At 34.2% G+C, this 26,137-nt stretch overlaps 1 protein-coding gene across 1 annotated transcript in view; it reads right to left on the bottom strand.

The window, feature by feature from the left end:
- The window catches only part of TMEM232 (transmembrane protein 232), a 174,938-nt gene that overhangs the window by 82,432 nt on the left and 66,369 nt on the right, over positions 1 to 26,137 (bottom strand). The window contains exons 11-12 of the mRNA XM_054589983.1: positions 24,226 to 24,404; positions 7,259 to 7,506 (exon numbers count right to left, since the gene is read on the bottom strand). Of these exons, the coding sequence (XP_054445958.1) occupies positions 7,259 to 7,506; positions 24,226 to 24,404 (427 nt within the window). The remainder of the gene's footprint in view (positions 1 to 7,258; positions 7,507 to 24,225; positions 24,405 to 26,137) is intronic.

The raw sequence follows: 26,137 nt of genomic DNA, 5'->3' as shown, positions 1-26,137 counted from the left end.
GTGCCCCTCAGTAAATGAGTGGACAAAAAAACTATGGTACATTTGCATTTACACAATGGAATACTACGCAGGAGAAAGAAAGAGGGCGCTCCTACCCTTCGCAACAGCATGGATGGAACTAGAGAACATTATGCTTAAAGTGAAATAAGCCAGGTGGTGAAAGACAAATATCGCATGATCTCACCTGTAAGTGGAACCTAATCAACAAAACAAACAAGCAAGGAATATATAGCCCGCAACATTGAAAGAAAGAAGAAACCGACAGTAATGAGAAGGAAGGTGGGAGAGGGGTAATGGGGAAAAGAAGGGGAAGGGTCAAATCAAGGAACATGTATAAAGGTACATGGTCAAAGCCAAAGTGGGGAAGGACTGAACCTGGGAGGTGGGGGTGGATGCGGAGGGTGAGTGCTGAGGTGGAAAATGGAGACAACTGTACTTGGACAACAAAAAAGATTCTCCCATTTGGTGGAGTTTCTCCTAAACCCAACTTCCCAAGGAGCCCAATAGCCTCCTTCTAGGGAGCACTCCGCATGGGCTCCAGATTCTGGGCAGCTGGCATTTCTAGCATCCCCTATCCAGCTGATGCCCAGCTCCAGATGGCTTGGCCACTGAGCCCCACACGTAGGTTTCTTCCCTACGAAGTTCTTTTTCACTTACATTACACCCTTACCATAGCCATCAGGCAGGGTCTCTTCCCTCAAAAGGAAAACACGTTGAATATCCATTTGCTTCCCACGACTCCAGCATACCTCTCAGTGAGGTAAAGAGAAATGGGACCATGTGCCTCTCTTTGCTGACTGCTGGTCTCTCCAATAAAGCCTGTTCTTTTAACCTCTCTCATGGGACATTGCGGGATTAACCTTTCCCCATTCTGTCACAATTCAGTAAATGTTAGCGACCCCAAATTCTGTTACTTGAGATCTAGCTCATTTCCTAAAGGAAGCTGCAGAGGATACACAGGAGCCTTGGGTTCATCTACCCTGTTTATGAAGTCAGTCATGTAAAATTTCCTGCCTAACTGATAACAGATGTTCTCAGTCCTCTTGCTACAGTAGTTTCACCTGGCCTCTCTTCCAGGTGCCGGTCTTATGAATGAAGTCTTCCCACATAAAATTTTGAGCAAATTAAGCCTGATAAAAGATAAAGTTTTAAATTAATAATCTCCTAGTCTTTACATATGTGCAAATAATTAGTTACTTGCAAGTTTTTAGCGATGCAAGGCATAAGCTTAGAAAATACACTTAAGAAACCTCAGAATCTACACAACCAAAAACGGTAGATGTGGCACCTAGTTGTTGAAAATTTAGTCTTCAGAGTTCCGAATTCTCAGCCATAAGGTAAATTTAAAATAGTTTTCCCACAAAGACAGGAAAGGAAAACACTATGCTTTGAAGCATAAGTATTATATGCCTGGTATTTTGGCTGCAGCTTTTATGACATAGTAAAGAAGCATAATGATATTTTTCTTTTTTAGAAAAACTTCTGAGGGGCAAAAAAAAAAAGCATGCATCCAATAGTGTGGTCCACTGACTTAGAGGAAAACCCCAAAATTCAATTTACAGAAGCTAGATAATAACTACTCTTTTGAAAAATTTTGTAAAGGAAAAGTCAAATGTGCAAGTCATTCAGAGGAAAATATGTGCTTATAAACATATGCAAGACAGAATTCCTGCTTTCAAAGAATTTTATGGGCTAGAACTCAAGTTAGAAGAAAATGTTTTTGGAAAAAATTATAGGTCATGAGATACAGCAGATGCTTCATCAATAAGAAAGTCTTTTTCATCCCTGAAAAAGGAAGCTCCCATTTTCTCTCTACTAGTAAATTTTCAGATCTTCACACTGAAATAAGTGTGCTTTAGTGCTCCAAGGCAATAAAGAAACACATCTTAAATTTTCTGTCCTCCTACCCCTTAAATGGGCCCTATCTTCTGTTAAGAGTCCTTAAATGCTGGCCTTATGCTGGCTTTTACATTGCTATTTGTTGAAAAGATTTGTTGAAGATTTCTAGGAATACTTGATGAGGAATTGGTGATATGACCCAGTGCATGACGCCCTTTAAGAGGTGAAAAAGAACTGAGCATAGAGTGGGCTGAAAATTATGTCTTTGTGCTTTACCTGTGGCACTTCAGCATGCTCAGATGTTCATTACTTATATTAATCTCAGTTTGCGGTCCTGGGCGTGGGAAGTGGACAATTAACAAAAGGAGCTAGCTATGGAACTGTTGAGTAGATGGAGAATCAAGCAAATATAATGAATAAAATTTTCTACAGTTAATATGCAGTGAGCCAGTGGCACTTTCTAATGCACAGCTTAGATTTAAATATGCTTTCAATTCCAACAACTTTCTTAAAAGCCGGTATATCTTAAATCCTTAATGGGCAAATAGAGACTGTTCAGCCAGGACTGCCCTAGCTTTTATCTTAATGTCGCTGAGCTATCGCCCTGCTCCAATCACATCTCATCTCCTGTATCCAGAGATTAGTTTGCACCAAACTGGAGCTGGAAACATACACGACTCCAGGGGGCACTGTTCACAGGCGCTACAATGTGAAAGTCGCCGCGGGAGCTGTGCCACACCGAGGTGCTTCTTTTAGAGAGATCCCCAGGCTGCCGTGCCACTGTGACTTTCTCGTTTGAGCCAGGGACTCGTAAGTTTAATTGCTAGGACTTATAAAGAGCAGTGAAAAATGGATAAGGAGATAAGATTCATTCAAAGATCAGTGATGAATGATTGTCATTTACGTTATGACCTGTAGGCTCTGATGAGAAGCTTAATTTACTAATCTTTTAAAGCCCATAGGATTCTTTGGGTCTTCTCCCTCCCCCCAGCCCTTCTTTGTCTCTTCTCGATTTTGCATATTCTCTTCCCCCAAAGCCTTGAGCGTCTCTCTCCTTTGGTACCTTTCATCCTATTTGTGTTTTTCCCATTATTTGTATCTTCTCCCTTTTCCTTTGGTCTCTTTCATCTTTCTTCCTGCTTATAACTTTTATTTTTCCATTCTGCTATTTTAAGCATTTCCAATAGGGCTCCTTTTCTCTCTGTCTTTTCTTTCTGTGTCCCAGCAGGCACCATTCATCGTCATTGGCATTTTTACCATCTATTTACCCTTTCCCTTGCTGTTTGTTTAATCTCCTTTTGTCAATATCCAATTTCTTCTATTCTTTCTAGTTTCTTTCTTCCTATCTCTTCTTTTAACTGACCATGATGAGAAACTAAAGTACACTCATTCAATGTCCTCTCTTTGTAGTCCCAGATTGATTTTTTTTCCTTTGTAGTCCATGTCTGTGGCCCTTAAGAATATAGAGAAGACATTTGGGAATTCTAACGTAAATCTCAATGCCCATGAAATTTAAAGCTGGCACTTTCATTGCACCTTGATCATATTGCAACTTTATAAATATTACAATATATGCTGAAAAATATTTTTGAAATGTTTATTTCTCTACCTGAGACTACTAAAGTGCAGTCTTGTGATACTTAACCTCAAATTTCAAAATCTTCTTCAATGATTTTAGTATTTTTTATTGTTGACATTACAGATAACCCCCCTCTTTTTACTCCCCCCTCCAGTCAGGCCAAATCTATGCAAAAATTGTTCTTAAGAATGTCTCTATTCTTCTGTTAACTGCACAAAAGAAAAACCTGCTTACTAGTCTTGTTCCACCAATAATTACACTTGCAATAAAGTCTGCCTTTGGACAGCAACAGTCCCATGATTTTGGAACTCATATAATGATTTAAACAAATGCTGAGAAAAAAAATCCCAAATGATTTAGCATCTTCTTCAAGAAATTAGAAAATCAACCACAAAATAGATAAGGATAGAAGTAGTAACAGGTTCATAGACATAAGAACAAAAATACATGAGTTAGAATCTAAAATCTGGTTTATTGAAAAAATAATATAAAGTAGATAAAACACTAAGTAAACTAATGAAGGAAAATAAAAGGGACAAAATACAAATATACAAAATAAAAGGGGAATAATCACAAAAACAGAATGCAAGGAATCTTAAGACACTAGTTTGTTCAATTATGGCCACGTAAATTCTGAAAAGTGAGATGAAATTAATAATATTCAAATGAAAATGTGATGTGCTAAAATTGACTTAAGAAGAAAGAAAAAGTTCTAAAGAGATTAGTATTCAGGATTGATATTCCAGATACTTTTACAGCAGAGTCCTCAAACAATAAGTGAATCTAAGTTGTTTTTGTACATTATGGCTGAGTATCAGCCTTGCCAATATCCACATAAAATAGAAAAAAATTTGACAAAGAGCTACCCTTAGAAAAAAACATAAGATACTGATGGTTTAAGAGGAAATTCTATTTCACTTAGCATAATATTCTCAAGGTCAGAAAAGGAGAAAAACCATATGATTTTACTCATAAATGAGATATAAAACTGAAGCTCATAGGCACAGACAACAGTATGGTGGTTATCAGTGGAAAGGGGTGGGAGGTAGTAAAGGGTAAAGGGGTCAGATATCTAGGGGCGGGAGATGACTTGACTTTGGGTGATAAACACGCAATGCAATACGCACTCAAAAACTATATGATCCTATTAATCAATGTCACCCCAATAAATTTAACAAAATATTTTTTTAAAAAAAGGGAATTCTACCAAAGTTTGAAAGAGTAGATTATTCCAGTTACTGAAATTATTTCAGAATATAACAAACAGAAATTTAGTTTATAATAAAGAGCATTAAAATAGAAAAAGAGTTGAAGGATGATAGATGACTCAATAAATATTTTGGGAAAAATTGAGTAATCCTGTGGAGCAACACCTCACCACACACACACACACACACACACACACACACAGACTTCCATTGGACCAATGGTTAAAATGTTCAAAAGGAATCCTTAAAAGTATCAGACACAATGCAACAAAATTTTAATGTTTTTAAAAAATTTGAAAAGTTTTTAAAAACTAGTTCAAAATATCCATAGACCACGGTGAAATTAATAAATTTTATCACATAAAAATGACTGTATGGCAAAAAAACACTATAAACAAAGTTTAAAGATAAATAAAAATGGTAGGAAAAATAAACATTCGTAGTTCTTACTATAGACAAAGGGACACATGATTAACAGGTAAAGAGTTCTTTCTTGTGAAGCAGAGAGAAAAGACAAAATCCCAACTGAATAATGGGCAAAAGAAATCGGAGTTATTCCCATATGAGAAAAAACAGAAAACTTTTAATACATGAAAGGTGTTCAAAGCATTCATCTTTAAAAAAATAAAAACGAAAGCTACTTTTAGAAATTATACTTTACTTTTCAGGATATCAAATTGTGACAGGATAGTAAGAAACTAGGAAAATCCTGGGCCAGTGGAATGGGGAAACTGAGACAAGAAAATTAAACAAGACCAAACAGTTTGAGCAATTTATGGCCAGCTGATGAATCACAAGACCTAATCTCCCCTGACCAAGGACACTCCAGAGCAAATGGTTTATATCAATACCTGTCCTCCCTAACCAGAGAATACATAGTTTAAATCACCCTGGTCTGGGAAATAGAGAACAGAGACCCAATTAATGTCATTTGTGCCAGCTAAACCCAAGGACAGATGAAGTCAGGGGAACAAATAACAAAAACACCATTAAAAGCCAGACAGACCCAAGATAAAAGTAAAACAATATAGCAGACCAAAGAACATTCCCAAAGCCCCCATGTGCTCATTTTGACACAACAGCATATTAAAAATGTAATTGGCAAGCTTATGAATATCCTGCTGAAACCCTCCCCTCAGATTCTCACCCACAGGGAAAAAAAAAAGATTAAAAAGCCCTCAGGACAAACTCAGGGTGGGCTTGCTCTAGAGCTCACCCTTGCCGCTTCCTGGATGTGAATCTTTCATTTCCTACTAAATTCTAGGGGTCACCATGAGAATTGCAGCCAGGGGAGCAGTGGGCAGCAGCCATCGGACAGGGGCTGATCCCTGATCTTGCTCCAAGGCCCCGTTTTTCTCTGACTCCCAATGAGCTAAAGGCAGCCCTGCCTTGGCTCACTTCTGTCTCCGTGACCTTCACTTCCCAGTGAGCTAAGAGGAGCCCTGCCTGGGCTCACTTCTTTCCTATAACTTTTCTGGGGAAACAGAGCAGAGCACCGCCTAAGCTCTCTCCTGTTACGTCTACCCTAAGTTCTTCCTTTGTTTCAATGTCCCAGCCATTACAAACATACTCTCAAAGTCACCCAGACTCGTGTTATAGTCTTTTCTACATGGAATCAAGAACCCGCACACTACAGCCTGGCCTTAGACCGACCCACCTTGAGCTGTTTCCTGTCCAGTAACAAAACCCAAAAGTTTGTCAACAGCGTCTGTTGAAAATAAATATTAAAGAAAAACAAGGCAGTCTCTTACATTGACAACATTAGGTTATATTAAATTTGTACAACTCCTCTAAAAGGCAATTTGGAAATATCTACCCAAATTACAAAGGCATATGCCCTCTGACATAGCAAGTATACTTCTGAGAATATATTCTACAGGCATAATCCCACATGTATAAAATAATATGTGTTTGGGGTGTGTGTGAGAGGCAACCAACAGAGGTATCTCTCTCACATCGATGTTTCTCTTTCTCCCTTCCCCTCTCTCTAAAAATAAATAAATAAAATATTAAATATATATATTTATGAAAGGTTACTTTTTGTGGTAGTCTGTAGTAGTAGACAATTGAAAACAACCAAATGCCAACCAATAGCGTACTGGCTATATAAACTGTAGTACATAATACATCCTTACTAAGGAAAATAACATAACATTAAAAAATAATGAGAAAATTCCCTATGTACTGGCATGAAACCATCTCTAAGAAATGAAGTTAAGTGAAAAATGTAAGAGATATGTTTAGTATGCTTTCATGCAAAAATGAAGAGAAAATTAAAAGTGTACTTATATTTACGTTTTATAGACCCTGAACGATTCACAAGCAATTAATGATAGAGGGTGATGGGGGTAAACCAGGCAAATGAAAGTCAGTAATAGGAGGGAGGCTTTCGCTTTATGAAAACATTGATTTATATTATATAATAATACATATTTTACATATGAGAAAAGAGTTTTGGAAAAGGGAGTAACTTGCTCATGATAGAATACCTAGGAAGTAATGGGGCCAAAATTTGTATTAAAAAACAGAAACTGAGTTAAATAATGTGGCAAATAATTATATATAATTCTTACGACTCTGAAATGTAATGTATTAGATTAACAGGACTATTCTGAGTAGTGATTTACTTTACCTTACAGTAAAATGTACAACCCTCTTCTTCATACAATCTTGCTTTTTATACAGGTGTTTCATTCCATCTCGTTTTATCAATGGTTTTTTTGAAGGAAGAACATAGGCATTAGTGGAAGGGAAGAAGAGTTTGGAAAGTGCATTCGCAATTCTCCATCCTATGTATTTCGAGAAAACTTCATCCCCTGCATTTGATGAAACTTTTGTACTATAACTAGTGAAAGGATCCATGGGGTCATTTAACTCAGCCTGTTGAAAGAAAGAAAAAGGAACCAGTTAAGATAGAATTAAATGAGAGGGGAAATAATGTATTATTAAGTAAAAGATAAAATGTATGTTTGCTTTCTTTAATGTTGTAGTCTTTCTGTTTAACATAAAAAATGTAGTTCCCCCCAAATTTTTAAATCATAACAAAATTTTTCTAATTTAGTGGTATAATTTTTAAATTTGTATATTTTCCATGCAAGAATTGTGTAACAATTTATAGCATTTATTCAATAAAAAAATTAAGCAAGCAGTTGAGATAATGTAGGTGTTTCATTAAATGAAGTTTTCTCTCTGTATAATCTAAACTTTCCTTGAAGTCAACAGCAAATTTCTATAGAACAAAATTTACAATTAAGTAAAAAAACAGAAAGGGCTTGTATTTCGCTTACATTGAAGATGTTCTAATATTAAATTTAGATTTATATTATATTGAACATATTCTAATAAAAAAAAACTAACAAAAATTCCAAAATATTTATGCAGTCTTTACTCAGGGAAGAACTATTTTCTGTATTTTCCTATTTATGTTCAATAACGTTCATGATAGACTTTCAATTATACCTTCTTTTGAAATGTCTAGAGGCATATGTTCTTTGGCTGGAATTGGTTATCATCAATGGAAATAGAAATTTCAAAATATCACATACTATACTTTTTTATAGTGTTCACAATAGGTTTTTATTAGGAATTTTTTCTCAAAAATAAATTGTATGCTTCCTCCTTTCATTTAAGTTTTTACATTTTTTTATTCAATGTTACCAATCTTCATGCAGTTTATTTCTAGTCATTCAGGGTTCATTTCATATGCCTATTGATCTTATAGTAGAAATGAAGGAGTGGAAAATGTTTTTCTGTATATGAACCTCTTTAGGACTCCAAGATCAGACTTGGCTCAATGAAATACTGTTTAAAGATTGACTATTACATTATGTAGATAAAATTATAGTGGAAAAATGAGAACAATCTCCCATCCAAATACTAACCAGGCCCGATCCTGCTTAGCTTCCGAGATCAGATGAGATCAGGCGCGTTCAGGGTGGTATGGCCATAGACTAGAACAATCTCATAATAAAGATTGAAAAAATAAAGCTTAGAGCAATGAGGAAAATAGTAAAATGCAGTGTAGGTAAATATGAATTACTGTAAAAGCCACAGAAGATAGGAAATAATATGTGAAAATATCTATTAAAAGTGAGGTAAAAAAAATCATGCAAATAGATAAGCACCAAAAATGTGAAATGAAGACTCATGAAAGCCTCAAAAGGCTAGAAAACTAATGGAGAAATTTATAAAGATAACCCTATTTTTCCTGTTTCAGAAAATTAATTAGTGGCCCTCACTGAAATACATGTATTCTAAAATATCTTTGATTTTAATGATCTCTAGATATGGGAATGAGTATACACTCATGTTTATATTATTTCCAGTTGTCTATCTTTCTTATTAACTAGGTCAAAATCATGAAAAAAAGCAGTCACTTTGAAACAACAAATTAAACTGTGTTCAGGACACTTAGTAGCTCTTATGACTTTGAAGACATTATTTAACATTTCAAAGTCTGCAAGTTCATCTAGAAGATGGTAAACATAATACATATCTGGGTTGTTTATTCTGTTTAGCTTCTGTGGCTTAATGATATATAAGAAAAAGTACTTCGAAATCAATAGCAATATATAGTAGTGCGAAACATGTTACTATGACTCTTCCATTACCAAGAGAGTGATAAATGAAGAAATTTGTGAAAAATTGAATGGACCAGCAAATATTAATGTCTTCTGATGACAATTTCTGATAAAATATATTGTTTCCAGGGAAGCAGTACTCTGCATTATAAAATCCTGACACTATTTTCTTTATGTCTCATCTGACTCTTCCTTGTTTTCTTTCGTCCCAGACTGGATAGGCTGTAGATCCAAATGCCAGGTCTGTCAAGAAGCATCATGACAGCATTCCCATCTTTCATGATTATTCCCTGGTTGAAAGCCCAGGTAATAATCTCTCCTCCATTGATGTCCAAGGTATTCAACTGAGGGAAATGTAATTTCAAATATCGGTCAAATACATCATTGCCTGATTTATAAAAAGGTTTTGTTTGTTTTCCTACAGAAAGTAGCTAGGAAATAATATGGGTTTTGTAGTTAGAAAGACCTGAAATCAGGTCTGGTTTTCCCACTTACTAGTTAAGAATGTAAATTTGGGAAATTTAATTAACCATTCCAGGCTTATGTTTGGTACTTAGTTTCGTTACATCTTCTTTTTAATTGTGATATGGAGACAATAATAACCACCTTTAAGAGTTCTGTGAGGGTTAACTTAGAACACAGGGTAGTGTGTCTAACAGACAGCGAGAAGCTCATCAGGCGAAGTTCCCTTCAGGGCTTCCCTGAGACAAGCACTAATGCTCCAGCCTCTGCATCTCCTTCCACCACCAACCCAGAGAAGACTTGATCCAACCTCTGCCACCCTGAAAAAAAGTTTGTCATGTTGTCACTTTTATGTCAGAATATGAATCAGATAGGATCATGATTACACTTACATATTCATCTTTTTTTAATAGCCGTCTTTTTTCCTTTAAAGTCATTATTCTAATGTTATAAAATTCAGTGACATAAATGCCACCTCTGCATAAATATAATTCTATATTTCTTGGAATTGAAAATAAACAAAATATAAGTGACCATTCTTTATAACAGATTCCAAATTCATGAATTTCCTACTAATTAGCCTGCCAATGAACATTAATAACCTCAAACTCCATTTTTAAGTGTTGTTCATATACTTACAGTTTCAACACAGGTCCCTATTTTTCAGCAATGTCTTTAAAGTTCAAGGGTTTCCTTATTGCATTGTTGCAACCTGACATTTTATTAAAAACAAATGGTAATTTTTAATATCTATGCTAATTTTACTGATTTAATATTAAAATTGCAAAAGTAGTGTTCTTTTTTAAAATGGTTTTTTTTGTCTACAATAATTTATTTCCCTATACCCTCTCCTACCTCCACCCACACCCACCCCACTCGATTACCACACTGTTGGCCATGCCCATGAGTTCTTTCTCTTTTTTTTTCCTTTTTTGCTCAATCCCTCTCCACCCAAGAGCTGTCAACCTGCTCTCTATCTGTGAGTCTGTCATTAATTTGTTTGTTGGTTCAGTTTGTTCATTAGATTCCACCTATAAGGTAAGTAATATGGTACTTGTATTTCTCTGACACACTTATTTCACTTAGGATAATGTTCTCCAGGTCCATCAAAGCCTTGGCAAAGAGTAAAATTTTCTTCTTTTTCATAGCTGAGTAGTATTCCATTGTGTAAATCTACCATAATTGTTTTATCCAGTCATCTACTGATCAACACTTGGGCTTCTTCCAAATCTTGGTTATTGTAAATAATGCTCCAATGAACATAGGAATGCATATATTTTTTGAAATTATTGTTTTGGGTTTCTTCAGATAAATTTCCAATAGTGAAATTCCTGGGTCAAAAGGCAGTTCCATTTCTAATTTTTTGAGGTATCTCCATACTGCTTTCCACAGTGCTTGCATTAGTCTGTGTTCCCACCAGCAGTGCAAAAGGGTTCCCCTTTCTCCATATCTTTGTTATTTGTTGATTTGTTGATGATAGCCCTTCTGACAGGTGTGAGGGAATATCTCTCTATGGTTTTAATTTGCATTTCTCTGACGATTAGTGATGCTGAGCACCTTTTCATATGTCTATTGACCATCTATATGTCTTCTTTGTAGAAATGTCTATTCAGGTCTTTTGCCCATTTTTAATTTGATTTTTTGTTTTAGCATTGAGTTTTAAATTCTTTATAAATTTTGGATATTAACCCTTTTTTAGATGTTTTGGCAAATATATTCTCCCATTCAGTGGGTTGTCTTTTCATTTTGTTAATGGTTACCTTTGCTGTGAAAAACCTTATTTTAGTTTTATGCAGATTCATTTATTTATTTTTTCTTTTGTTTCCCTTGCTGAGAAGATATATCAAAAAAAATATTGCTACAAGCAATATCTGAGATTTTACTGCTTATGTTTTCTTTCAGGATATTTATGGTTTTGAGTTTAACTTTTAAGTTTTTAATCCATTTTGAGTTTACTCTTGTGTGTGGCATAAGAAGGTGGTCTAGTTTTATTTTTTGCAAGTATCCGTCCAACTTTCTCAACACCATTTATTGAATAGACTATCTTTAGCCCATTGTATGTTTTTGTCTCCTTCTTCAAATATTAATTGATTATAAAGGTGTAGTTTTATTTCTGGGCCTCTCTATTCTGTTCCATTGACTTGTATGTCTATTTTTATGCGAGTATCATGCTGTTTTTAATTACTCTGGCTTTGTAGTATATTTTGATATTAGGTAGCATGATTCCTCCAACTTTAGACTTCTTTTTCAATATTGCTATTGCTGTTTGAGGTCTTTTGTGATTCCATACAAATTTTTGGAATATTTGTTCTAGTTCTGTGAAATATAACATGGCTATCTTAATAGAAATTGTATTGAATCTGTAGATTGTTTGGGTAGTATGGACATTTCAATGATGCCAATTCTTCCTATTTATGAACACAGTATATGCTTCCACTTAATTGTATCTATAGTGTCTCATAATTTTCCAAGTACAAATCTTTTAGATTCTTGGTTAAATTTACCCCTAGGTATTTTTTATTAAGCAATTGTGAATGGGATTGTTTTCTTACTTTTCCTTTCCAATAGTTTATTATTAGCATATAAAAATGTAATTGATTTCTGAATATTAATTTTGTATCATGCTACTTTACTGAATTCATTCTTTAATTATAATAGTATTTTGGTAATATATTTAGGGGTCACTATATACAGAATCATGTCATCTGCAAGTAATGACAGTTTTACTTCTCCGTTTCCAATTTGGATGCCTTTTATTTCTTGTTCTTGTCTTATTGTTGTGGATAGGTCATCCAGAATAATGTTGAATAAGAATGATGAAAGTGGACATCCCTCTGTTGTTCCTGATCTTAAGGAGAATGCTTGTAGTTTTTGCCCATTGAGTATGATGATGGCTGTGGGTTTTTCATATATGGCCATTATTATGTTGTGATATGTTCCCTCTATTCCCACTTTGCTGAGAGGTTTTTATCATAAATGTCTGCTGGATTTTGTCAAATTTTTTTTTGTGTCTATTGATATGACCATGTTTCTCGCAGACATGTATCCTACAATATGCAGGAGCATGTCTTTTTGTGATCATAAAGGTGGTAAAAAACTGCCATTAATATAGATTGGTAGGAAAATGATTAAGTCAACATAAGGGAAAATTCCTCAAGGAATTATGATATAGTAGCAATAAGGAAAAAAGAACAACCTCTGAATTTTCCATCAATAATTAGGGAAAGATATCAAAGACACCATAATTTAAGCTAATTCACACTATCCTTGACATGAGAGAATAAGAGAGAAAAAATAGGATGTTAAGCCATTGCAACACAATTTGTAGCTAATTCTATCTCTGTCATTTGCTGCCTCTCTCTTTTTTTTTGCCTCTAACTGACCTTAAGTAATCTTAGAGCTGGGACCGTTTAACTTGCTTGTGGAAAAAATGGTAATTTTTTCTTTAAATCTCAAAATTTAAATAAAAGTGATTCATTGGTAGTCTCGAAGATTATTTCCTAGAGGATTTATAAAATCTTACAAAGGAATACAGCATGAGTAACTACTTGCTACTAAAATTGAGGTTCTCAGACTATCATTATTGTCATTACCTGCTGGGAGCACATATGTCATAAATACAGAATATCACACCCTACTCTCATATATACATTTAAGTTTCAGAAGGGCTGGTATAATAGATTAAGAAAGAGACTAGTAGGAATATCCCATTTACTGATTTACTAGTTGTTAGATCTTGTACAAGTTACTTAACCACTATGAGCACATTTCCTTCTTCCTAACATGCGATAATAATAATAATAATGTCCTTCCTTGGTTTATTGTTAAGATTAAATACAAGAAGGACTTCTGGCCAACAAAACGCTTCACCTCCTCTCACAGCCATAAGAAAGATCACAACAACCTCAAAACAAAAACAACCAGACGTGTCAAAAAATCTAACTGTGTGGAAGTTTGACAACTGAGGATTTAAAAAAGAAATATTCATCCAAACAAGTAGGAGGGGCAGAGACTGCGAGCCAGCGAGGAGAAGACATGGTGTGGTCGTGGCAAGGCATCAGGGGCAGTAGCCTGTGGAATGGTTGGTCCCACATTCACATGTGGTTTATAAAAACCCGGAGGGACCCCTGGGGAGCGAGTGGTCCCAGCCCAGGCCAGACCGCACAGGCCAGGATTCTAGTGCTGGAAGAATAAAGCCTCATAACTTCTGGCTATAAAAAGTAGGGGTTGGGGCTGTGGAAAAAATTGCTGCTATCTCAGGAGACACTGTTCAAAGGTCCCCCACAGTCCTAGAATATACACAAACTCACCCACTCTGGGAACCAACACCAGGGCAACAGCTAGAGGGGCACCAATTGCATACGGGAAGTAGGTGAAGAGACTGGAAATGGAACAAGAGCCAAACAAGTGGCATTGTTTCCTCTCCGACTCCTCCCCAACATACAGTGCCACAAAGCACTGAAGCAGGTCATCTTGCCCTGCTGAATACCTAAGGCTCTGCCCCAACAACGAAACAGGTATGTCAAGACAGGGAGTCAAACAAGCTCTACCTAATACACAGAAGCAAACATAGGGAGGCTGCCAAATTGGAGAGACAAAGAAATATGGCCCAAGTAAAAGAACAGATCAAAACTCCAGAAAAAGAACTAGGTGATACGGAGATAGCCAACATATCAGATGCAGAGTTCAAAACACTGGGGATAAGATGCTCAGAGAACTCATTGAATATTGCAAACGCATAAGGGAAGAAATGAAGGCTACACTAAGTGAAATAAAGAAAAATCTACAAGGAACCTACAGGTAAGGGAAGAAAGCCAGAGTTCAGATAAACAATTTGGAAATAAGGAAGAAATAAACAGTCAACAGGTATGGAATGCAGAAACAGGAATTCAAATAAATGAGGAGAGAATAAGAAAACTCTGAGACATCTCCAAAAGTGCCAACATCTGAATCATAGGGGTGCTAGAAGGAGAAGAAGAGCAGGAAACTGAAAACTTATTTGAAAAAAACAATGAAATAAAACTTCCCTAGTTTGGTGAAGGAAATAGACATATAAGTCCAGGAAACACAGAGAGTCCCAAACAAGTTGGACCCAAAAAGACCACACCAAGACACATAATTAAAATGCCAAAGGTTAAAGATATAGAGAGAATCTTAAAAGCAGCAAGAGAAAAGAGAGTTACCTACAAAGAAGTTCCCATAAGACTATCAGCTGATTTCTCAAAAGAAACTTTGCAGGCAAGAAGGGACTGGCAAGAAATATTCAAAGTGACGAAAATCAAGGACTTACAACCTTGATTACTGTATCTAGTAAAGCTATCATTTAGAATGGAAGGGCAGAGAAAGTGCTTCCCAGACAAGGTAAAGCTAAAGGAGTTCATCATCACCAAGCCCTTATTATACAAAATGTTAAAGGGACTTATTTAAAAAAACAAGAATATCAAAACTATGAGCAATAAAATAGCAACAAACTCACAACTATCAACAACTGAATCTAAAAAACAAAAACAAACAAAGCAAAGAACTAAAACAAGAACAGAATCATAGATATGGAGATCATTTGGTTATCAGTGGGGAGGGGGAAGAGGGAAAATGTACAGGGATTAAGAAGAATAACTGGTAGCTACAAAATAGATGAGGGAATGTTAAGAACAATATAGGACATGAAGAAACCAAAGAACTTATATGCATGACCCATGGACATGAACTAAGGTGGGGGGATAGCGGGAGCAAAAAGGGGCACCAGGTGGAGGAGGACAAAGGGGAAAAACTGTAATAGTATAATCAATATAATATACTTCAAAGAAAATTAAACACAAGAGTTGAATATGTCTTCTAGCACAGTATCTGGTGTGCAAATAATTTTTCAATAAATATTAGTTTCTTCTTTATATTTAATTTTAGAAAGAGCACAGCATAGCAGAAATGATAGAGTAAAGCTTTGGGTTTTGCTCGCTCGTGGGCACATCACCTATTTTAATTCTGTTAAGACACAGGTCCCCCCTCTGTGTGGTTGATGATGGTGGTGGAAGAGCTGTGAGGCTTACAGGCGTTAATATAAGAAACTTAGCACAGTGCCTGACGCATTCTAAAAGTTCTACAAATATTCCTGTTCTCTTAAATCAATATATTTGTTACATTGGAGTTCTATTAATAACATTGAAAAGAACTTTGTTCTTCCAAAAATACATCTGTCTTTCCACAGTTTCCATTTATGTCAACAGAGGAGGCATATGTGGAGGAGGAGAGAGAGAGGTACCGAGAGAAAGGAGACTAATAGTGTTGTTTGTTCTATTTTGCTTCTTTATAGAGTACATTGAAAGTATGGAAATATCATTAAGAATGAAAAGAAATTTTATTTTAAAGATTTCAGCATGAAATGTTAACCACAAAGTGCTTTACCTGATGAGTCAAAGGTACTCTAAATAAAGTCACCTATTCATTTTAGCTGTACATATTTCTTTTTGATATTTTAGGTCATATACCAGATGGCATAAAGCATTTATACATGATGACTTTTCCTAGGTGTGCCAACATATGCTGCTGAATTGCCTATACAGAAGAGCCTTGCTCATTGCAAGTCTCCCTGGAAGCATTTCACACAAAGCACATCAATTAACATTTGTTTATTATGCCACCGTGGGTATATGACAGTTCTTTATTTCTTTTCCAAATACTCAGCCAACAGTTGGGTTTATATTGAATTTGTCACTCGAAAGGATCATGTTTAGGAATCTATTTAGAATTGTTTTTCATTTCAAACATGCTAGTAAGGATCTCACCTCTCCTGTAGTCTCCATTAAGCATCAAATTTTACCAACAGATACAACAAGAATTGTAAATGATAGAATGTTATAATGTTTTAAAAACATACAGAACAAAGCTGTACATGATATAGTTAATAATGGAGGTACCAGTGGTATTGATTGATATATTAAGAAAAAATTATTCATTAAATTCAATAGTTTATCATATGAATTGCATATTTATTATTAAAGTAAAAAAAGAAAATTTCTACTTACTTTCATAAAAATTCAAACATACTCAACCCTAAAAATAAATCCATGCCATTATTGAGTTTACACTTAAGACTATTTCTGCATTCTATGTAGGTAACATGATGATTACATGAGGAAAGTTCTGGGGCCAACATATCAGGAAAGGAAAGAAAAAAATAAAGGTTGTGCTATAAACACTCATTAACATTAACTGAAATAGGAGTGAAATACATATTTTATTTGAGCTCAAAATATCTGAGGGGGAAGTCTTCTCTGCATAGAATTTTTTAGATAATCTCTGTTCATGTTGCGCAGAGAGGCAGTACAAGAAGACTGACAGAGTTTTATACCACTGTATAAGCTTCTAGCTATTTGATACCACAAAACTTGCTGCCCAGGGAGGTATCACAGGGCAGTAATATGCTGGTTCAATGGAACTTGGAAATTAGTTAGTTATTAAGGAAAAACTAAAAATACTTAGGGATAAATAACCTCTGCAGTTTTATTATTGTAAATAAGTCTTGCCATGATAGTGCCAAAAAAAAAAAAAGAAGGAAAATCTTGAGCTTATCATGCTTATGGTTTTTACTGTAAAATTAAACACACCTGTAAGGATACTGATATTAAAAAGTACTTAGACTGTTTCAGAGAAGAAAATATAGTTTTAATAAATCTAGAATATTTGCTTTAAGAAATTAAACCTATAGACCAAATGTGCTCATTTTCTAAAAATATGCCCCATCTTTTGAAATTGTTTTGCTCTGTCTTATTCTTATCTTTGGTGTTTAGTTGTTTAACTTATTTCACAGTACCACTATTAACTCCCTTAAGAAAGCAGCTTTTAAAATCTGAAATAAATATGACTATTATTTTCCTCAGAGAAATTAAGCATAAAAGGAAAGAATTTTCAGCTGTGGACTTTAGGAAAAGTAGAAGATCACAAGAAGTAGCAGCGTAGAGTAATAAGCACAGGGACACCAGAGAAAAACAGAGAACTGCACAGATACTTATAACTTTGGTCTTCTGAATAGTTAGGTTTGGAAAATTTAAGGGGGTTAATTCAAACATTATTACTTCTGAAACCTAGTACAGGTGCGTTATTATGCATTTGACATTTAAAAATATACCAACTAATAAGAAACTTAAGAAAAACTTTATGACCAAGGGAAAACACTAGCTAGAAAAAGAATAAACAGAACAATTGATAGACATTTAACTCTATATCTATGACAACATAGAATCCTTAATCATAAGACTATCCTTCAAAATAAAGTTGAATAAAAATCTTTTTAGGTAAGAGAAAACTGACAGAAACTGTCACCAGCAGATACTCATGAAAAAAATATAAAAGGGTTTTATTTGAGCAGAAGTAAAATAATCCCATATAGAAGGTAAGAAAAAAACATATGTAAATAGCCCTAGCTGGTGTGGCTCAGTGAATTGAGTGCTAGACTGTGAACCAAATTGTTGTGAGTTCAATTCCCAGCATAGGGCCCATGCCTGGGTTGCAGGCCAGGTACCCAACAGGGAGTGTGTGAAGTGCAACCACACATTGATATTTCTCTCTTTTTTTCTTTCTCCCTCTCTAAAAATAAATAAATAAAATCTTTAAAAGAAAAATACGTAAATAGGTGGGTAAATCTAAAGAATATCGAGTGTATAAAACAATGTTAACATATTGAAATCTAAACACACACACACACACAAACACACCCAGATACACATACATGAACAATTCAAATGCTTAACAGGAAAAATGTGAAAGTAATAAATGGAGTTAAAATGTTATAAGACCATTTTATGATCCAGGAAAATATAAAATTTCTCTACATTAGACTTCAATAAATCAGAGTCAATTTTGTAACATCTGGGTTAACAAGTAAAAGAATATATAGCCACCAAACAAATGAAGGGGTGGATTGAATGGTACAATGAAAAAAAATATTTCCCAAAAAAGCATAAAATGAGATTTTAAAAAAGAGAACAAGGAACACGAGATACAAATAGAATAGTAAATAATAAGAATAGAAATAAAGAAATAAACACAAATATATTGTAATGATATTAAGCATAGAATGAGTTCAAATGAATAAAATTTATCTCAAAAGAAAAGATTAATTTTAGGTTAAAAACGTACTACTTTTCCAAAGAGACATACACATAAGGATTCAGAGGAGTTGAAATAAAAAGATGGAGATAGGTATACTATGTATTCAAAAGAATCTATTCAAAAGAATGCTTATAAAAGAAAGCTGGTGTGGTCATATTCATGATAGAAAAAGTACACTTTTTATACAAAAGAACATTTTATAAAGATGAGAGTATTGTCAAGTATTGTCACTGAACACAGCAACATTGAAGAATAAATCAAAATTATAAACATATTAACAAAATCTCCATACATGTGGACATTAAGCCATAAATGTCAATAACCTATGGTTCAAAATAGAAATAATACTAGAAATTAGAAACTCTTGAACTAAATGATAATTAAAATATTACTTATCACAACTCTCAGTACACACTTAAAATTATGTGTAGAGGGAAATTAATAGTGTTAAAATTATATATTAGGAAATAAACAGTATAATTCAATGAAAAGTACCCTAATTCAATATTATTTTAAGGAAACAACAAAGGAATTAGCATAAGGAAATAGAAGACTAATATCAGATATTAAAGAAATAGAGAAAAGAATATACAGAATCAGTACTAGTAGAATCAAGAGTAATTTTTCAGAGGACAAAAAGGTTAATAAACCTTTGGCATGATAGATTAAAATGAGAGTAAAAACAAAAATAAGAAAAGTCAAGGGTAAAGGAGACAACACCATGAGAGATTCTTAAAGACATTAGAATATCATAAAAAGATATTTTAGCAACTTTATAAAATATCATTTAAAATATAGGTGAGATGGACACAATTCTAGGGAAAATAAACCAAAACTAATACCAGAAAAATAAAGTCTAAGAAGGTATAGGTCTGTGAAAAAAAACTGTGCAAACTATTCTACAGTTAAAAACCTTTTTATAAGTATCCATGACCAAGTGGCCTCACACAAAGGTTTAAGGAAGCAGTCATGACAATACTGCAAAATTCCTTGAGAAGACAGAGAAAGAAATAATCACTTTCCAATTTATTCCTTTATTTGGTATAACTTTGGTACAAAACTTACATTATAAGAAATAAAAATTATGGATTATTACACCCATTAGTGTGAAAGCAAAATCTTAAGCAAAATAACATCAAGACAAATATAAAATATTTAAAAGGTTATTATATATTATCAAGTGGTTTTTTTTATTCCAGGAATGCAATAATTATTCAACATAATATCAAACAATGTAATTTACTACAGTAGCTTTCCATGAGCAAGTTACTTCACCTTTCAAAAATTTTAACTATCTTTATTTAAAGTTTCAATTTTCTCATATATAATATGGTTTTTGTGATGATTAAATAATTAATGCATATAAAGTTCATAGCACACAGCATATAGTAAATGACCAACAAATCTTAGCTATTATTTTATTAATATCTTTTAAAAATCATAAATTTGAAAGAAACATTTATGTTGAATTATGTAACAGATTAAAATCTCATGTATGCAACTCTCAATCAGAAAACTCTGTGTAAAAATACACCAAAACTTTGGAGCCTAACACAACAATGTATTTAGTCCCCAATACCAAAGTTCAGCAATTTGAGCTGGGACAGCAGAACGGGTCTTCTGGTCTCATTCACATGTCCGTCATCAGCTGCCAGGGCAGCTGGAGACTGGCTAGTCTTGGGAGGGCACAGTGGGTCAGCCAGGATGGCTTGTTTCTGTTCATTGCTGTCTCTCATCCTCCAACTGGTTAACTTGAGCTTATTCACATAGCATTTACAGGGTTCCAAGGGAAGAAGAGAGAGCAGGTGCCAATGTGTAAGTCTTCTTCAAATCTCCACTTGCATAACATTGGTATTGTTTCACGGCTCAAATCAAGCAACACAGTCAAGCCTAGAATCTGAGTGTGCAGGGAATGATGTGAGGATGTGGATATAAGGAGTATTAAATAAACTGGGCACAATTACTCTACTCCCACAAGTTCCAAAGTAGTACTTTGTTATTTAAAAAATAAAAATAAAAAAGGATATAGGAAACTGTACATGAGTTTTATCTGACAAAATGTTACCAAACCATTAAACTTCAAAAAAAGGGAACATTTTTTTCCTAAAACGAATTTCTTTTTTTAATATTAAATTTATTTATTTTTTCAAATACATTTGTCTCTGCCTTCCCCCCACCACTTTCTCTTGCCCCCTCCCCTGCTCTGTCCCTAAATCCTTCCACTTTGGTTTGGTCCATGAGTCTTTGCTATATGTTCCTTGACTTTCCTCTTCCCTTCCTTTTCCCCCCGCCCACTCCTCCCTCCTTCCCTCTTGTCTCTGTTGGTTTCTTTTCCTTTCAGTGTTGCTGGTCTTATTTTCCTTGCATCTTTGTTTTGTTGGTTAGGTTCCTCTTATAGGTGAGATCATATGGTATTTGTCTTTCGCCCCCTGGCTTATTTCACTTAGCATAATGCTCTCTAGTTCCATCCATGCTGTCGCGAAGTGCAGTAGTTCTTTTTTTCTTTCTGCTGCATAGTATTCCATTGTGTAAATGTACCATAATTTTTTGATCCAATCATCTACTGATGGGCATTTAGGTTGCTTCCAACACTTGGCTCTTGTAAATTGTGCTGCTATGAACATTGGGGTGCATAAGTTCTTTTGAATTGGTGTTTTGGGGTTCTTAGGGCATAGTCCCAGCAGGGGAATCGCTGGATCAAAAGGCAGTTCCGTTTTCAGCTTTTTGAGGAAATTCCACACTGCTTTTCACAATGGCTGCACCAGTCTGCGTTCCCACCAACAGTGTACTAGTGTTCCCTTTTCTCCACAGCCTCGCCGGCACCTGCTGTTTGTTGATCTCGAAAACAAATTCCTTTACTTAGCATCTCTATTTTTATGAAAACATCCCTAACTCTCTAGAACCTTAGTGTGGTAATCCAAACACATTTTTCAATTTAATGCCTTTAGTGTCCAATGCAAACCATTTTTTTCCCCAACTAGGCAAGTCAGTGGATGGCTCTCTCACAGTGCTCTTCTGCTCCACTCATGACATTTTCTTATCTAAAAGATGCTCTCTTCAACCCTACCCCTTGAATCATTTAATGTAACTTATCATTTAAGTTTCCAGCTCAAATGCTACTTGAAGGTGACAATAATTTGTTCTTTATTAATATAAAACAAAATTTAGAGACCAAACATTGATCTGAACTCCCATCTAATGCCATGAGCTTTGATGGGTCTAGCCATTTGTATTGCCCCTTATCTATCTCTGAACACTGTGCCTTCTGGGTGCGACAGTAAAATTTATTGCATAAAGGTCCATTTTTTTTGGAATTCTCTGTTTCTTCCATAGAATTCAGTATGGCAAAATAGACTTAGTTACTCAGTACAAACATATTTCATATTTTTATAGATTTTGGTGAAAGCCTTTATACAATTTCTTATTTACCTACTTGTAGTATCTTAGTATTAAGGAAATTTGAAATAAATTAAGTGATATTTCAAAGTCACCAACTAGCTGTTTTATCATTTATATCCATAAAATATATTTTATTGTTTAGTGATCCAAATGCCTCTATCTATCTCAACTAACTTTTATATAAAACAAGTCTAGAGAGAATTGTATCTTTTAATTCACCTGATGTAAATTAACCTAATTTCTTATATTAAATATGCACTGTGCCCAAATTAATATAACTGCTTTTAGAAATTTGTAATTTAGATTTTCTCTGAGGAAAACTTGCCTTCCTCAGAGAAAATACTATTAAAATTAATGAATACATCTTTTAGAATTCTTCTCACTGAGCATTCAAAAATTAGCTGGTTCTGCTTTTGCTTTTATTCTTCTATTCTCAGTGCTGACTGCTGGAATAATGGGTCTTTATTTGGATTTAGCATCTAAAAAATATTTGCTATGTCTGATTAACTGACTTATGAATTTCAAATGCAATTATCTATAGATACTTACTAAAATTTTGAAGAAAAAAAGACTACCTTACACCAAATAATTAACCCTGGAAACAGGCATATAAATAGAATTCTAATTATAGAAATGACAAATTTGAGTTGGCTTATTTACTTAAAGTATAATCCATTTGAGATATGAAGAGGCATATAAAAATAGATACAAGGCAGAGAATAATATAAATAATTGAAAATTTCATGGAAATAGAAATAAAACAAAAAGAAAATGATAAGACTGGGTGAGATGAATACATAGCATTCTCTGTTTCTGTTAGAAACTGGCTTAAAGTTTGACTGTTATTTTTTAAACTCCAGGAAACTGCTTATACAAAATCAATAATAAGGTTTGAAGAGTACATGAAACTAAGAAGGATTTATTTCCAAAATCCTAATAAAGGTAATACTGGATGGCATAGTGGTTATCTCCATAATTGATAAAATAATTGTCTTTGTTTCTCTTTTTCTTTTGTGCTCCTCAGTCCAAACCAAGGAAAAAGCTGGAGCACAGTTGCATAAAAGAAAGCCCATGAAATCCAAAATAATGTAGTTCAAGTAGACAGCTCTCTGATTGTCCTTTTTCTATACAAATATTAAAAATCTAGAGAAAAGGATAGATAGTCTTCCATATTCCAAATCAGGCTTATGATTAAAAAGCAGAGTTTAAGATTTTTTTCTATTAAAAATTTAGAATGTAGCTACTCTATGCAAATGACCCACCCATATGTTTTAATAATCAGTGAAGCAGACTGAATTCCTTATTTGCTCTTCTTACTTGTTAATATTAATTCACATCCATAATTATTATTGGAAAACAGGACACTGAAAGTGTTAGGATGATTGTATCTGTGAAGGCTAGAAAGAACCAGAAAGTTTCAGTGATTGAATAAAGCATCACTAGAAAATCATATTTGTATTTTATGAAAAACTGATAGCTAATTTCATAATAATTTCCTTTGAATGTGAAGAAAAAAATCTGTATGGTCATTCAAATAGAACTAGAAAAAACAAGAACTTACACATTTTTAACTTTAAGGAAAATAACTTTAATGTTAGTGAGTCCAGATTTGCAATTTACATTGTCTAATGCTGGAAAGAAAAAAAAAATACATACAAATAAAAAACAAAATCATGTATTATCCAAATGGAGAGTTTTTTGAGAGTGAATTAATTCACTACTAATACAGAAGCTGGAAAATTAAGCACCAACCCAGGCTAAACTTTGCAAATTGGGATTCACAGTCAGCATACTTACAAATGCTTTTCAAAGGCACAAGCCCAAGGCCGGACAATTACTTTTCCCCAAAATCAACTCCTCTCTTCAAGATGTCTAACCAGATTGCCCACACTTTTATTGTTAATTAAAAATAGGTCAGCATTAAATTTTTTTAATTGTGTTCTCAACTGTGTCACTCATACTCACTGAATGTGGACATTCCTTTCTCCTTGGAGGGAACACATGTGTCCTGTTGATGAAGTGCCCATCTGTCTCCCAGTGTTTATCTTACCTTAGCTGTATTTACTGCATTACGGATCCGCCCATCTTTTTCATGATCCTTTATTTTCTGTAAAGTTTGCCATATTAAGTTTCTAAGTCCATCTTGTTCCTCATCTCCTCGAAGTTCCCATGACATTTTTACCAGGTTATACACTATGCCGTAGTATCCAATCCATATCACTTGATCACCTGTTTAAAAAGAAATATTATTTAGAAAGATATCATTTTATTCATCTTACTGATATAGAAAAATAAGAAACTGATCTTACTAATTTTAAAGCCTGCAATTCAGAGTTTTTTACTCTTCACTGCTTCTACTTCTTTAATTTTAAAAGATCACAGGTATTTTTAAATTGTTAACCATTTGAAAAGATGAACTGCACCCAACTAATATCAGACTTCATAAATTGAAAAGTTAAACAGGTAAATTGTGAACTAGGTACTAAAAGCAAATCTTTGGCATTGAAGTAAACACGAGTTTGTTCAAGGCAATATGAATACTTAAACCACCATGGTAGATTTTTAAAATAAATCAGAGAAACAGGAGAAAAATCACTGTCTATTGTAAGAATGATCAAAATCTATGAAATATGGCATTTGAACCAAGAATGAAGTGTTAAAAATAATGTAAACAAAATTTTCTGATATTATGATAACTATAAGTTTTTTTAAAATAATAGGTGCATATGTCAATTAAAATAGGGGAGCACAATGAATCAGAAGAGAGTAAAAAAAAGTCTAATTCACTTCTAAAACTTATATACCAATAGATATTTACATAAATTATCCAATTCTACTTTTAAAATATTCATTTCCCTTACAGAAAGGAAGACGAAGTTCCTCTTTACTCTTTATGTTAATTATTTTTCACTTAGATGGCACATTGCTATGCAATACTACTCAGGAAAAAGAGTTCTAATTTAGGTAATGAGGGGATAAATAAATTTGGAGAATGAAGTAAAACAGGTCTTAAAGTGAATATGAGCTTAAGTTAGCCATGATAGTACTGAGTATATGTGAAGCAGGGAAGAGAGCAAGAGGAAGAGAAGGCTCAGAAAGTAGGATGGAAGAGTTTTAAAGCTAAATAAAGTCTGTATTGTACTTTCCCTCCAACTCCTGGGGATAACCGTTGTGATGTCGGAACTCACCCATGCCTTTCTTGAAAAGTCACAATCTGAAAAGTCAGCATCCTCAACTTTTCCTAATTCAGTCTAGATTTTTATAATCTAGGCTAATAATAATAATCACTATGATTATAACTAGAATGCTTTAGAGTACCTACTAGGTGCCTTATTCTAGTTCTCATTACAATCCAGCTATGTAGACCATATTATACTTAGAATAATATAAGGGAGCGTAAGATTCAAGTTGGTGCAAAAACTCTTAGTGTCACGCAGCTGACGGGGGGATGGATCCAGGTCAAGGCTCATCTAAACTTATCCCATGCAGCACAGCCTCTCCATTTCAGGCAAGTACTTTTCCTTCTAATCCTCGGTTTATAATCCATTCACAGGAAAGGAAGAAGCTAGAAGTTTGAAGGAGGAGGCGAAAGAGAAAATATGTGCACATTTTGAAAATGGGAGAAGACATATGTCCAGCTTTCAAACTTAAGTCACCCTCTATCCTTTCTATTGTTGATTCTTTAGAAGAGAATGCATAAGCTGCAAATATGAGGCTACAGTTAAGTAGTGAATTCAGTTTTTAAAATTCATTTAATTGAATTTATTGGGGTGACATTGGTTAACAAAATCATATAGGTTGCACATATACAATTCTATAATATAACATCCATATATTGTTTATATGTGAAATGTAATGAACAAATTAACAAAAAAGAGAAACAGACTCATAGATACAGAGAACATATTGACAACTATCAGAGTGGAGGTGAGGTTGGGGGGCTGGGTGAAAGTGGAAAAAGG

This window comes from Pteronotus mesoamericanus, unplaced genomic scaffold (genome assembly GCF_021234165.1).
Source record: "Pteronotus mesoamericanus isolate MK-2021 breed Mesoamerican mustached bat unplaced genomic scaffold, CSHL_Meso_final scaffold_167, whole genome shotgun sequence".
Lineage (NCBI taxonomy): Eukaryota > Metazoa > Chordata > Mammalia > Chiroptera > Mormoopidae > Pteronotus > Pteronotus mesoamericanus.
Note: the sequence above shows the minus strand (reverse complement) of the source record. Positions and strands in the feature narration are given on the sequence as shown.